Source organism: Epinephelus fuscoguttatus, linkage group LG4 (assembly GCF_011397635.1).
Source record: "Epinephelus fuscoguttatus linkage group LG4, E.fuscoguttatus.final_Chr_v1".
NCBI classification, from domain to species: Eukaryota; Metazoa; Chordata; class Actinopteri; order Perciformes; family Serranidae; genus Epinephelus; species Epinephelus fuscoguttatus.
In genome coordinates, this window is record NC_064755.1 from 40768220 (window position 1) to 40782607 (window position 14388).

The 14388-nt window shown below is 40.0% G+C and overlaps 2 protein-coding genes across 5 annotated transcripts in view; both read left to right on the forward strand.

Moving 5' to 3' along the window:
* The window catches only part of tdrd12 (tudor domain containing 12), a 33322-nt gene extending 27907 nt beyond the window's left edge, over nt 1-5415 (forward strand). For all 3 annotated transcript variants that reach the window (XM_049574678.1, XM_049574679.1, XM_049574680.1), the window contains one exon: nt 95-5415. In XM_049574678.1, coding sequence (XP_049430635.1) covers nt 95-168 — 74 coding nt within the window. In that variant the 3' untranslated portion in view covers nt 169-5415. The remainder of the gene's footprint in view (nt 1-94) is intronic.
* Nucleotides 5416-6781: 1366 nt separating this feature from the next.
* ankrd27 (ankyrin repeat domain 27 (VPS9 domain)) overlaps nt 6782-14388 on the forward strand; it is a 61300-nt gene continuing 53693 nt past the window's right edge. The window contains exon 1 of one of the 2 annotated variants that reach the window (XM_049574683.1): nt 6782-6937. Coding sequence is in view for 1 of the 2 variants with exons in the window: in XM_049574682.1 (XP_049430639.1) it covers nt 11741-11770 (30 nt within the window). In the remaining variant the exon portion in view is untranslated. Of the gene's footprint in view, nt 6938-11652; nt 11771-14388 lie in introns of those variants that run through there. The other variant, XM_049574682.1, reaches the window with a different exon arrangement.

A 14388-nucleotide genomic window follows, 5' to 3' on the forward strand; every position in this document is an offset into this window, starting at 1 on the left:
CTAAAGGTGGATAATAATGTGAAATGTAGTCTTTGATAGCTGCTGTGTAGCTGTATTGAACTGATGTCTGTACTGTTTGTGGTTTGGTCTTCAGGTCTGTGTTTCGTGGAGAACACGGGGAAGGATTACTGGTATGTGAACTCAGAAAGCGGCAGTGAGAGCGACTGAGGATTACAGAAGAACGCCAAGACACAAAAATACACCTCAACCTTTCCTCGGGTCACTTATTATTATCTGAGGGTCACAACAATAAAATAACCTCATCTCCCTAACACCGAAGGGATCTGGTAATAGAAACTTCTGCAGTGAATTTAGTGAACAATTCAGGACCTTGGGATTTAAACTTTTAGGTTGAAAGTGTCTGACTCCAACGAGTTTCTTTTCCTCAAGCATCAAGTAAGATGCAACATGACTATCAAAGTTTCATGTTACAGAAGAGTTCAGCCAAAAATTTGTCTGGAAAACAACCTTTAAGTGCACCTACAGCACATTACCTTTGTAAAAGTGCTCTGTTAACATTAGATAGCCAATTAGCTGCTCAGCTGCAGCACATTAAACAGCATGTAAATGTAGCTTCATGTCACTTTGGTCTGTTTACATGCTGGTGTGTTCTTTACGCTTTAACACACTCATGTCTCTGAAGCGAGGGTCCAAGGACAAAAGGATGTCGTATGCTGTACTGCAGGGATGACGTTTTTCTTAAGGCCAACATGGAAGCTAATGTCGCCCTGTTTCCCTGAACAAAAAGCCTGTGGGATTTTTACATTGGAGTTTGGATCATTGCATAAAATTAGTTCTATGGCAAACTAACGTTTAGGATATTTACACATTTTGTTCAGCGTGATAATCTTCACAAATGAACACCACCTTTATAATTTTTGAAGCGTAAATTAAATCACGAGAGGTAAAAAGCTAATGTTGGGCTACAAACGAAATTTACGAGTGGGGTATTTTCAGATGTGTTTTATCTTGTAGAACAAAATGTGAAAGTCTCTTGAGCTAACCACAGATCTTAATTCAGGCATCTAACCAAAAAACGTTTTAAAAAAACACAGACTTTGAGACAAGGGAACTGTGAGTGCTAACATGCTGACTTATTTTCAGGTTTTAGGACTCATTCCTGCATCAATCTATTAAAGGCCCTTGAGACAAACTTGTGATATTGGGCTTTATAAACGAAATTGGAGAATTGACTGTCTATTTTTTGATCTTCTCAACAGTTGTTAATCTGATTGTATTCACACATGGCGGGTGTGTTTCTCACTCTAAGTAAGTGCAGTGTTGAGTGTGAAGGTGCCTGTCTGAGCGGTTCTTAAGACAGCTGCAAGCAGAAATTCGACAGGGCTAGCAGTTAGCCCGTTCCACACAGGCAGCGTCTATCATTTTTCAGCCCATTTTAGATGAAGCCACGCCCACTTCTGTATGACAAAAGCAGAGACGGTTTCCTTCCCGTGGAAAGCGCTCTCACCAGTTTTGATCAAAGCAATGTGTGGCACAGCATTTGGTGAATTTACTGTTTATCAGACAACAAATGAAACAAGAATTAGCTAGCTAACACACCATGTGCTCTCCCTCCGCCTCACTCTGTGCCATTTGGAGACTCCTTTGCCGGGATGAGAGAGGACGGCTTTCAGGTAGCGGCTGTAGCAACTCTGTTGGGTCTAACCTGTGTAACAGCAGCAACAGAAAGTTTGCTGATCAGGCGGTCTGGGATCACACTCCTGGTGCTCGGTCTTGCACTGGCTAAATTAGAGTTGCTACAGCCTGTTGTCCAAGCTACTGCAGCCGTCATATTTCGTATGTGTGATTTCTATGGGAATGTTCTCGTAGAGGCTTTTGACTTTGTCAAACTAAAGTGTGCCTAGTTTCATCTAAACTGCGCTCGTATGAATAAAACTGACTCACTCATGGCTTGTAGCTACCGCGCGTCTTTTTACGTTGTCTCTTTTCAAACTTTGAGGAATTCTTGCTGTTAACATTAACGGACAGTCAAGTGATGTCAAGTCAATGTTATTTATAAAGCCCAATATTACAAATCACAATGTTGCTAGAGGTGGCGTTACCTTCTCTACAGAATACGACATCCTCTATCAGTAGAGGCTCAGTTCGGGGAAAATAATAACTCCCCAAAAATCCTTTAACAGGGAAAAAAATGGTAGAAAAATTGCTGTTTTTTATTTTATTTTATTTTATTTCATCTTAAAGCACTTTGTTTTGTGACAAATGTTAAAATAAGTTTGTGTTTGTCATGAGTAACTCCAAAGCCTTTTTGTAAATTCTGTATTTTCAGCGGTAGAACAGTCAGTTGCCAAAATATTCACCCTTGAGACTTTTGAAATTAGCTCTTGTACCACGAAATCTTATGAAGATTACATGGTTTTGATTTTTCAAGTAAACACACTGTTTGCTGTCACATCAGAGTTACCCTGCATTTATGACAGAGTTTTAAGAAATGCTTAAAAGCCTCTACCAGCTGTGCAGTTTTAGGAGTTATAGGAGTATCTTGTGTATTCAACCCCAACTCCTAATTCAGTGTGACCCAAGCTCAGTTTATCTATATTAATGTCTATTTCCACTTTAAAGTATGACATAAAAATCTCTTTCCTTTGCAAATGCTGAGAAAACCTTGCTGCTTGCATTTCCTCCTGAGACCTGAACTTTTGTTTGTGTGCATTGTTAATTTCTCCTCACTATTTGGGATTGGTGGGACCTGATAAATATAAAAACCTAAACAAGCCCTTACTTTATAATTAACAGTGTCTTAACCTGTTACTGTTGCTAAAATTTGTTGCCGTGTCAAATTACAAACATTATTAATAAGAAATAAATAAGTTTCAGTCATAAAATGTGATCAGGTTTTAGATCTTGTTCACTTGTGTGTCAAGATCGGCTGCAGATTGACTTGGCAGAGATGGCTGCCATCTTGTTTTTACATGGATTAGTGTATTGTGTTCTCACTACCGTTAGGAAAAAAAAAAGTGTCCACGGACGAGGACAACAGGTCAGAGTTAAGCAGAATGAAGTATAAAGTCAAGTAAACCCAAAATGTGATGCCCTCATGTGACGACATGAGGTCTCAGGAGGATAGGACAGCATTCAGTGTGTGTAAAAAGTCTGATTAATAATCTAATTTTGTTTAATTTGTGTGCGTCCTGTCAGCTGCAAACACTGATGCTTGCTTTTGTTTTTCTTTGACATGAGATACACACACATTACTTGCCAACATTTAGGGCTTCAGTTGTCTTTTAAGGACAAAAAAGACTTTACACCTTTTTCAGTCAATCATTTATTTGCCATTTCATTTATTTGAATTATACAAGGTACAGCTGCAGTGAAACATGATCCCATCAGCTCCTTTGTGCTCCGTAATTTAGTCCTTTTTGTGTCTTCTCACATTGTTGGCTGCTGCTTTATAATTGTCTTTGTTTCCTGATGGGTCTGGTGATCCTTGGTTTCTGGTTGGGGAATGATTTAACTGTCAACAAGATGGCCCCATGGTCGCTCCTTCCAATCAGGGGCAGTTCCACAGTGCAGCCTCCTGGCTGAATGATGCTGTTCAGGATTTAGCAACGTTTCGATGAATCAAAGGATATTACAGCCGCTGATTTCCCATTGGAAACTGATGTGGCATTCTTTTGGTCGCTACCCAGAGCTCATGACGATAGGTGAGGGTTGGGACGTAGATGGATGTGGTTCTGTTGGCTTCATCACACTGTGACCTCCAGCAGGCACTGGGGCAGTTTGCAGCCGAGGGCGAAGCGGTTGGGATGAGAGTCAGCACCTCCAAATCTGAGGTCATGGTTCTCTGCTGCAAAAGAGAGTTACTGCCTCAATCTAGGGAGTTTAGGTATCTCAGGGTCTTGATCCCGAGTGAGGGTAGAATATATACAGATATTTTCCTAAACGTTTTGGCCTCTCGTCCACACAAACTGAGTTTTAGGTCACTGAAACAGATTTTTGAAAAAAACAAACAAAAAAAAACGCCTTCTGAGGTACAGATTTTTATTATAACTTCAGTTACTTTATATAAGTGTGTAGGCAAAATAGAGCATTTGGGAAACAATGATGTCATCTCCCCACTTCACACCAGAAATAAGATCAATGGAGGACTACTGGTTTGTTTATGTTTACCTCATCGTCCGTCCACACACAAGTCACATTTTGGTTTCGCCACACAGAAAGATGTTAAACAAAAAGGTGTCAAATATGGATAATTATAGAATAAAAATACTGACTACTATCTTACAATTGTTTGGTTTGTTAATCCCACCAAAGGAAAATAAGCTCCCTACGCCTGCTCAGAATCTTCTTCTCTGGTGTTTGACCTATCATTGACGTAGCCTTCATCACCATCTACTGGCCCGGCAAGCGTTAGGAGTCGATTTTGCATTCTTGTGTGGACTGAGATAGACTGTAAAACAAAGGTTGTCTGGACAGATTTTTTTAGAATTTTATTTTAACAGAGGGGAAAATGTCCCCTCTTTAGGGACAGGGTGAGGAGCTTAGATATCCGGGGGGAGATCGGAGTAGAGCCACTGCTCCTTCCTGTTGAAAGGGATCAGTTGAGATGGTTCAACATCTCATCAGGATCCTCCTGGGCGCTTCGCTTTAGAGGGTTTCTGAGCACGTCCATCTAATAGGAGACCCAGAACACACTGGAGGGTTTATATATCTCATCTGGCCTGGGAACGTCTCGGGGTCCCCAGAAGGAGCTGGGAAATGATCCAGGAGAGAGATGTTTGGAATGCCTTGCTTAGTCTGCTCTGAGTCCATTTAGAGGGCTGAAAAGGACCAAGTGCGAAAAAAGCCTGAGTGTCTTTGTTTTTGTAATAATAAACTATTTAAATTTATAGTCTTTTTTTAAAATGATGTATAAAGTTTACTTTGATGTTGACAGTGTGATTTTTTTTTTTTAATGTTAAAGGTAGTTGAGATGAAACTTAAAAAAAATAACATTAAATTGAATTAGTTGAGACTTAATTTGGTGGTACAAGAGTGTCAGAGGTCAAAGGGCTGAATATTTCTGTGACCTGCTGTAGGAGAATAATTACAGGCTCACATTTGTTTTGAGCGGGTGATGTATGTTTATAGTTTAGGTTAAATAATTGTGATGTCGGATGGATCCAGCTGAGTGTTTTCATGTGTTCATATCAACCCATTTTTGGCTTCACTCATTCCATCATCATTCACTCTATGTTTGTAAATCCTATTAAACAAAGGAGTTATTTGTTTAGTTCATTCAAACGGGGTCGGCTGTTTGTTGGCTCTCATACGAGTCCCTTAATTACTCTATACTTTGATTTATGTTGTAATTTTTTTACTCTTTCACTAGAGTGTAAAAATACTTCTGCGTTCACATGTAACCGTTGACGTAGTAATACTGTGTAAACAAAATGTTCTTATGAAATATCAAAAGTAAAAATAGTCACTTTGCAGCAGAATGGTGTCTGTCAGTGTTGTATGTATTAATATTGCATTATTATCACTGATGCATTAATGTGTAACTACAATATTGCAGTGGGTGTGAAATAGGTGAAATAGTTTGTATGTCTAAGGTGCCACGTAAATATAGCTGCCATATGGTAGGAACAAAAATACAATCTATGAACACTGGTGGTAAATCACTTTGTACATTTACTTCAGCACTCTTCATAAGTACAACTGTGAGGTACCTGAAGTGCCAGTGATTATTAGTCTCCTTCTCGTGTAATACACCCTGCTGGGCGCTAGGGGGCAGTGTGAACCAGTCTGTGTTAGAGGCACCTGCAGGTCAGTTCACGCTAACCAGTGACTGGGGTTTACAATAAAACATATATACAGTTTTATTTCTTTATACTTCTACACATCTGGAACCTGGCTTTATCCAGATTTCAGCTCAGTTCAGATTCTTATTCTGGAAATGTATGAAAATGAGTGCATAGTTAATTATATGATGTCTCATTTGCAGCATAGAATTTCAGAGAAGTTGTAATGTAAAAAATGACTGTCTTACTGTCAGTAATCAACTGAGGAACTTGCATGGCCTCCACAGGGACTGTTCATTACTTGTGAGGGGTAGGAGGTGGTTTTTAAAGTACTGGGGAGGGACTTGTGTTTTTTATTTGACATGGGGGAGAGGCACACAAGTTTAAATTGTATTTTTATTTATTTTATTGCTGATTTTTTAAAAAAGATAATGTGTCTTTTCAAAATCGCCACAATTAAACCATTTATCATAGCCAGAAACTATAAAAATAGAAATTATAGTTGGATTTTCACATCGTGTGCCGTGAACGCTTCAGTCAGAGAAAAATCTGAGCTTAAAATCGTGGTATATCACCAAAATCACATTATTCTACGTCTCACTTAAATTTGGCCACAAAGAAAGTGTTTGCACAAACTTATCTAACGACAAGATGGGAATGTTTTATGTTTTTTAATCTCTAGAATTTCATCTTAAACTTTTATCTTTCAACTTTCACACATATAAAACTAATTATGGTGGAGGGAGGGTCACGCATTTTCCACCAGTCACTAAGGGAAGCTCAAGGAAAAATATCTGCAGCTTAGGGGAGGCTCAAAACAAAAACAAAAACAAAAAACCCTCCCTGACTAGTAGAGAACAGTCCCTTAATATTTCAAATAATATTTGAAATATAAGGGACTACGTTTTACGGGGATATTTTTACTTAACGACGTATTTTTTCAGTACTTTTACTCAAGTAAAGTATCTGAATACTTCCTCTACTGCTGGTAAAATCAGAGCTCAGTAACGGTGTTTGTTACGCTCCGCTCCTCATTTGGCAGCTTGTTTTACGTGTTTCCTCCCCGAAGTCTGGCAACCCGGAGCAGAGGCTCGGAGGACCTGCGGAGAGTGAACAGCTCCTGACAGGCTGCTGTGGGTGTTTGTCACTGCCATGCCCACACCTGGATGACCCGAGGCAATCACTCATAACAGGTAAAACACTCACCTTACTAATCATCGCCTCTGTTAGCCGGTAGCTCGGGTTGTTTGTTAGCCTCAGCTGGTTGTAGCGATGTTGTTGTGTTTAGCTAGCAGGCTAACTGTTAAACTTCCGTTCTCCCGGTTCAGCCTGAGTCACGGTTAGAAGCCAGAATATAGAAACGTTCATAAATGTGACCAAACGGCTGAAGATGGCTAGCTATCAGTTTGGTAAAATATCTCAAAATCCTCCCTGTCACCTGATGTTAGCTTCGGAAACAGCTGTTTGAAAGCCACAGCTAATCCCTACAACCAATCGCTGAATAGACAAACCAAACCCCTTTCAACAAACGTGGAATTTAACGTTGCGTTAATCCCATCAACCGACCGACCGGTTTACAAACAAGTCAAACGAATATTCACACACAAGACGTTAAATTTAACGTTGAGTTAATGCCGCAAATAAGCCCTGAGTTCACAAAAATTCAAACCAATGTCCACTCAAAAAACGTTAAATTTAACGACGTGTTAGCATTGCCTTCAAAAGAAGCATAACGTTACTTGAAGAACACGGTTAAACACTTTAATACACATCGTTTCAAAACGCTGTTCACGTACAGACATTTCAGTAAAAACAAACATAGAATTACTGGTTCGCTCGCATTTACATTTTATTACACAGTGGATGAAGAGCTTGACTAGTGCAGGCAACAATAACAGATATTTTATTACATTAAAATAAAGTTAGAAGGATGAAACATTTGCCGAATGTATCAAAATATCCCAAAGATACCTTAAACATATCAGAATTATATTTTTAGTACGCTGTTTCGACACAGTATGCAAAAAAACATAAAAATGCATGATTTCTAAATGGAGTTTGGTTTGGCTTTTCTGTACACACAAGAAACCAGCTGCCTTGGAGCTGCTTACTATACGACACAAATCCGAAACAAAGCAGAAATAGGTTGAACGCCTGTATCATAATAATTGAAAATATACAAATATTTCTGTGGCACTAAAACAAATTGTTTGTCAGTGAAGATTTTATTTTGAAACCACCCGGAAGTACCACCCCATCAGCTGTGCTCACTTGACTCATCCTTGTTTTGTCTTAGAAGTCAGTAAACTATAGTTTTCTGAGTGATGTATTGTACTAGCTTTGTTTAAATGCATTCACACCTGCAGGTCTGATAATAAAACTTTATTTATAAAGCACCTTTCATATAGAATGTGAAGCTTAAAGTGTTTTACAGTAAATTAAGAAAACAAGTCAAAGCAAATTAATGTGTGCAAATAGTGTGCAACAAAACCAATATTTTTGCCGATATCCAAAATACCGATATGTAACAACTCATCTGACTGAAGCGATACTGATATTGATATATTACACTATTCCCCACCTAATTTTAGTAATCGTCAAGTCTCTTCTGTAGTGGAATTGACATCCTAGTATGCATTCACACCCTTATCGTGATGGCCCGCCACAGATGGAGACATGAAATACAAAACTTTAATGTGTGTAATATTTATTGAGCATATTTTAAAAAGGCTGACTTGCTGTTTTCCTTCTTTGTGAGAGGCTGTGAAGGATTATTAAATGAAAAATAATTAGTACAGTGTATGTTGAGGCTTCATCATGTGTGCAGCCCTGAGGAGAGGGGCGTGATGTGATGGTCACCTTCAGGCTGTGAAACCTCTCTGCTGCAGCTGCTGAAAGACTTTTATTGATCCAGAGAAACCAGAAGGCAGCAGTGATGTCTTCTTCCATTTCACCCGCTTCACTTTCTCCTCCCCGCCATCTGCTCACTGTATTATTGATTATCACTGTCTGTCTTCACCTGACTGGTTATTTTCTACTACGTCTTTCTAACATGATTGATCTGCGGTCTGTGGTTACAGCAGTGCTCAACATGCTGAAACAGGTTTTAAAAATCAAACACAGCTTTGATCTTAGTATCAGGATTTTTATGCTCATGTCCTCCCTGGTAAAAGGGAACTTTGGTATTTTTCAACATGGACCTTGTTTTACTAAAAGGCCATCTTTCCAGCAGTGAAGTACTCCTTTAACTCCAACTTCAAATTTAAATTGGCTGTCCAATGAGGAAAAGTAACAAGTGAGATGAATTGCAAATGGTTGTCAGCAGGGCTCTCCAAACCCTCAATTCATCCCGTCCTCCTCAAGCAGACTCTCTGCAGACTTCCAGAGAGTCCGCCTGGGGTTCACACTTCAGCAGACTTCACTGATTTATGGTTGTTTATTGTTGAATTATTGGATTAATTACCTCCAGATTATCTGATCACCTCCTGCCTCATCTCTGTTTCACCGCGCATGAAACATGTTACAGTGGAGAGTAGCAGCCAGGCTTTTCATGCCATTTAGTTCCTGTATTTGTGCACATGACGAGCATATAAAAGTGGAAATCCCCCAGCAAGTGGTTTTTATTATTGTTAGTGGTGCTGCAGTAAAGACGACTGGATCGCTTCCATGTTCCTCAGAGCCAAGCAACAGTTCACCAACCTTTACCTGGTGGCATCTTGGAAATATTCAACCATCTGTTTGTTTCACCACTGCGCCTTTCAAAAAGGCCACTGCAAGAAAATGTGTTTTTTTAATGTAGATTATCCAACAGACAGTGAATCATGGGTGTTTGTTTCTGGCTGGTCCTGACTAACGTGTTTCTAATTGTTTTCTGGCTGTTAGCGTTAGTTAGCAGAGGGGACAGACAGAGGGGTCCACAGTGTGTGTTTGAAGGATATATCCAGGATGTCAAACTGACTCAGCAGCAACAACAGGTTAAAAAGACAAAGATAGTTAGAAGCTAAAGCTGAACTATAGGCTACAGATCACAGTGTAAAAGTGAACCACCACATCACTGCTGATCGCCACACAAGACAGTCCCCCAACCCCAACTGGATCCCTTACAGACTCGTTGACTCAAGCCTTAAGCCCTCACAGACCTAGGACTAATTCCATTTTTTCCTCTTAGCCCTTGACTTGGCCCTTCCCCTTGGTTTTGCGTGCTCACGTGAGGAAAAGTGGTGTTCCAATTCTCCATCAGGTTAAGAGCTAACCTGATGGAGAATTGGGACACCACTTCCAATGGAATTGGTCCTAGGTCTGTAAGGGCTTAGGGCTTGAGTCAAGGAGTCTGTAAGGGATCCATTTGGGACTGGGGGAGTGAATATAAAGGGAAACTTTGCTGATATTGAACCAGCTGTGTGGCATCGCAGTGTGTGCAGATGAACGGTGTTTGGCTTCGCCCCATGCGCCTCTGGACATCACATCTGTGATGACACAGAGCTGGTTGAATATGAGCAAAGTTTCCCTGCTTCCCTTCACTGGTTCCTGTACAGCAGGGTCGCTCTTTGTTTCACTGTTATAATCATTGAAAAGCAAAAGCAGCATGTGTATACATTCAGTAGGCTATATCTTCAGTAGCTAGCTAGCTAACCCTACACTTTTCAGGGTTTGATTTTGGTTTTGGAGCAAGGAAGAAATGTCTATCTTTTTCCAACCTCTCCAGGTAACGAGTATCATTAATTAGGGCTGCAAGGATTAGTCAACTGATTGATGACTTATCCACTATTAACATAATCGGTGACTATTTTAGTAGTCGACTAATAGGTTTGAGTCATTTTTCATAGAAAAGTACTATAAAAAAAAGTACTATAAAATACTCATATTGCAGCTTCTTACGTTCAAATATTGGCAGCTTTACACACTCTCCCATGATGGTGATTGGAATGAGTACGAAACAAGACATTAGATGACATAATTTTGGGGTTTGGGAGAGACAGACCGACATTTTTCAACATTTTAACCCATTTTTCGATAAAATGAGTAGTCGACTAATCGAAGAAATAATCATCAGATTAGTCGACAATGAAAATAATTGTTAGTTGCAGCCCTGTCATTAATACACGACGTGCCCCAGGCACAACATTTAGCTCCAAATCCACAAAACCAGCCTGAAAATGAAGGAAATCTGAAACGACTGCATCAGAGTCAGTGGAGCACAGAGTGTTGTTGTCAGACCCTGGCCTGTGCTGGCCTCATCCTGTGTTACGACTGGCTGGTCTACGTCTGGGAGCGGGACTTGGCGAAGGGTCCGTTGCGTAGTGAAAGAGAGACTTATAGGGAGCCAGTCTAAACGCTGATGGTGTCATTATTCTGTCGTCATTACATTGTGAAATTAACATTTACGTACTTCATAATGATAAAAGCTAAAAAATAAATAAATAAAAAATAAAAGTCTGTTTCCACTTTAAGTTCTGTCATGTTCTCTGTTGCTTCATCACTGACCTGTCTGGAAAGCCTCCACACTTTTCTTGATTTATGTAACAAAGGTCAAAACCCAGACATCTCAATTACATGGTCAGCATCTTTTCACCAGAACGCCCTGAAGCGTCGTCTGGATTTGTAAATTCTAATGACCTAAAAATCAAACTATTGATGGCCTCGGCCCGCTGCGACCAGGAAACATTGTTGGGATATTTGACCTTTAATCTGCTTACTGTTGGTTGTTTGTTCTGCTGAAGCAGTTCTCCTGTTCACTCACATTTTAAGCTCCCAGCTAAGACGTCAGCAGAGTGTTGGTGTCTGCAGTGCGCAAGGTTACGGTGCGTTGGGCTGAAAGGGAGGGACATTCCTCTGCACCGCTGAATACGCTGTTAGCTTCAAGCTTGTAAGGTCACGAGGGCTCATTCCTCAGTTTCATCTCAGCTGAGCAGCCTGACATGAGGCCACTCGGTGGAGAGTCTTTGTCCACTCTGTTGGACTGGTTTCCAGTTAGTCTGCACTGGAGCTGAGGGAAGATGAAGCTGGTCTCAGAGCAGAGGGACGAGGTGAGTTGATGAACTGTCAGATGAAGAGTTTGAAGCTTGTGGAGGGTTGTTGATGGGTATCATGGTTTAGGATTTCTCCTGAACATGATGAGTGAAGGGAAAGTGGAGCAGACGGCTGGAATAGATCGATCTGTTTAGGCTCACAGATCAGAGATCAGATCTTTTAATGGATGCCCCTCAGAGACGCAGACTGAGGAGACTGTGGTTTATTCAGAGGACTTTTGAACAGTTACTGCAAAAATAAATTATTGTCACGCTATTATTATTGTTTTTAAACAGTTGTTGTTGTGCTATTCATGTTTGTAGCCACTGTTTCTTTGTGTTTATCCTTATTTGTTTGTGCAGGATTTATATTTGACGTGTTGTTTACAGACTCAGTTGCATAATTGCTCCTGGATGGATAAATTAAGTGTTTTTTAATTGATTTTGGTGCATCTGGAATTAGGTTTGCTGGTTTGTGGTCGGATGAAGTGATAAAATGTGTGTTCTTAGTTTTTTAATCATGCTAGCAGCAAGACCTGACTAAAATACCTCAACACCTATTCGATGGATCGCCATGCAGTTCGGTTCAGACATTCATGTTCCTCAGAGGATGAATCCCACCGACTCTGATGATCCTCTGACTTTTCCTGTGGCGCCACCATGAGGTGACATTTGTGGTTCAGAGTGAAATATCTCAACAACTGTTGGATGGTCATGAAAGTTTCTTAAAATGCTCATGTTCCCCACAGCATGTATTTTATTAACTTTAGGTATGCCTTTAAGGTCCAGTGATGAGGATTTAGGGGGATATATTGGCAAAGATGGAGTATGGAATGACCCTTATCGCTGACCCAGTATGTGACTGCCAGCACATATCAGGAAATTCATATGTAATGCCCAGTTCATTATCATTTGAAAGTGGTGTGTTAATAAATTTAAAATAAATTTGTAAGCTGCTTTAAATAAATAAGAGGCACCAACACATTAATTCAACGGAGTTTCATTTCAGGTCTGAATGTCCTTTTGGATTTTGGATTTTTAAAGCACCGTAAAAATAACATTTTAAGAAAATACTCAGTTGTTCTCCTGTATTATCAAGCAATCAAAATAGATGTTTAGGTTATGTTTTATCACATATGTTTGGCACTGATCGCCACCTGTATGCCAGTATCTGGCCCAACAATGACCAAAAGGGGTTTTGTGGGTATTCCTAAGGGTCCAGTGTGTTGGCTTTACAGTAGGGGGTTATATTGTCAGAAATGTAATATAATAAGTATGTTTTCTTTAGCGTATAATTATCTAAAAATAAGAATTGTTGCATTTTTGTTGTTTCTACAGAAGCCTTGAAGGGACAAACCAAAAAAAAAAAAACAACACAGATTTTCCAGTGTGAAACTGCTTTATTCTGTGTTTAACCGGTTTAAATCACCTGGTCCTTTGAGAGGAAGAGACCTCTGTGGATAATTCGGTCTTTGGTAAAAACCTCCTGAACAATGAACACTGAAGGAATTCTGACCGGGAGAAGCTTCAGCTGGACCTTTAACTTTCCGTCCATTGCCATGTTTGATAAACATTGTTGAGTGATGTAATCATCTGTCCATACAAGAGCAGCTTGACAAAATTCTCACAGGATATCATGGTGAACAGACCTCCTGTCAAAATGAATGATTAGTTTAATTTCACCAAAATCATTCAGTCACGTTTTAAATACTTAAGAGCATGATTTCTGGTCTTGCTGGGGATGTAGCATTAGCAAGTCATAATGCCAACGTTTATCTCAGGGTGTAGCTGACAATATGGAGGTGAACCTGAAAAGCTGCGTCTGAGATGTCCTAACATGGCCACCGTACATACAGATAATAAACCCTTCTGATTTAGCTAACATCATGACCTCATCTATGGTGCGACTCCACAGTAGAAGAGGCCTGAGGCCAGAGACAGCTGACAGATCACACAGGTCCTGCCTCAGTAACAGAGATCACACTATGATTCACACCCTGCGGCCATTTTCATGTAACCTACTCTCAGAAGCACTCCTGAAGGAAGGTGGTACCTCTCTCACAAATCTTTCAGGTGTTGCCAAATGGGAAGCCAGTGAGGGACTATGTCATTATTGCTGCACTATCGATCCCCTACTGGCAGTGACAAGAACTGCAGCTCCGAAAGAATTTAACTGCAGATAAACTGGAAGAAAACAGAGGAAAAACAACCTCATAACAACTTTGGGAAACAGTCTGACAGGGATTTTTGCCTGGTGTCCTCAAACTCAGCTGATGATTCAAATAAAGTGGTTAATATTGTTAAATATAACTATTCAGCATGACTTCAGGCTCTGTCTTTGGAGATAAATTTGGAGACACGAAGGAATCATGAGATCTGTTTTGGAGCTTTGTTTTCATTAATCAGCTGTAACTTGACAAATGTTTAGTATTTCCGCATGATTTTGATCAGAAACTCAGGAGTCACTGTCACATTTCATTTATTAATATCTATTCACAGATAGAAAATTTGATGATGCTGCTCTGGGCATGGCAACAGTGGTCTGTTATTTACTTAAGACATTCATGGTTCCCAGAGGATGAATGTTTTTCTCACCATCTCGAGGCTGATATTTGTGGTTTTGAGAGAAATGTCTC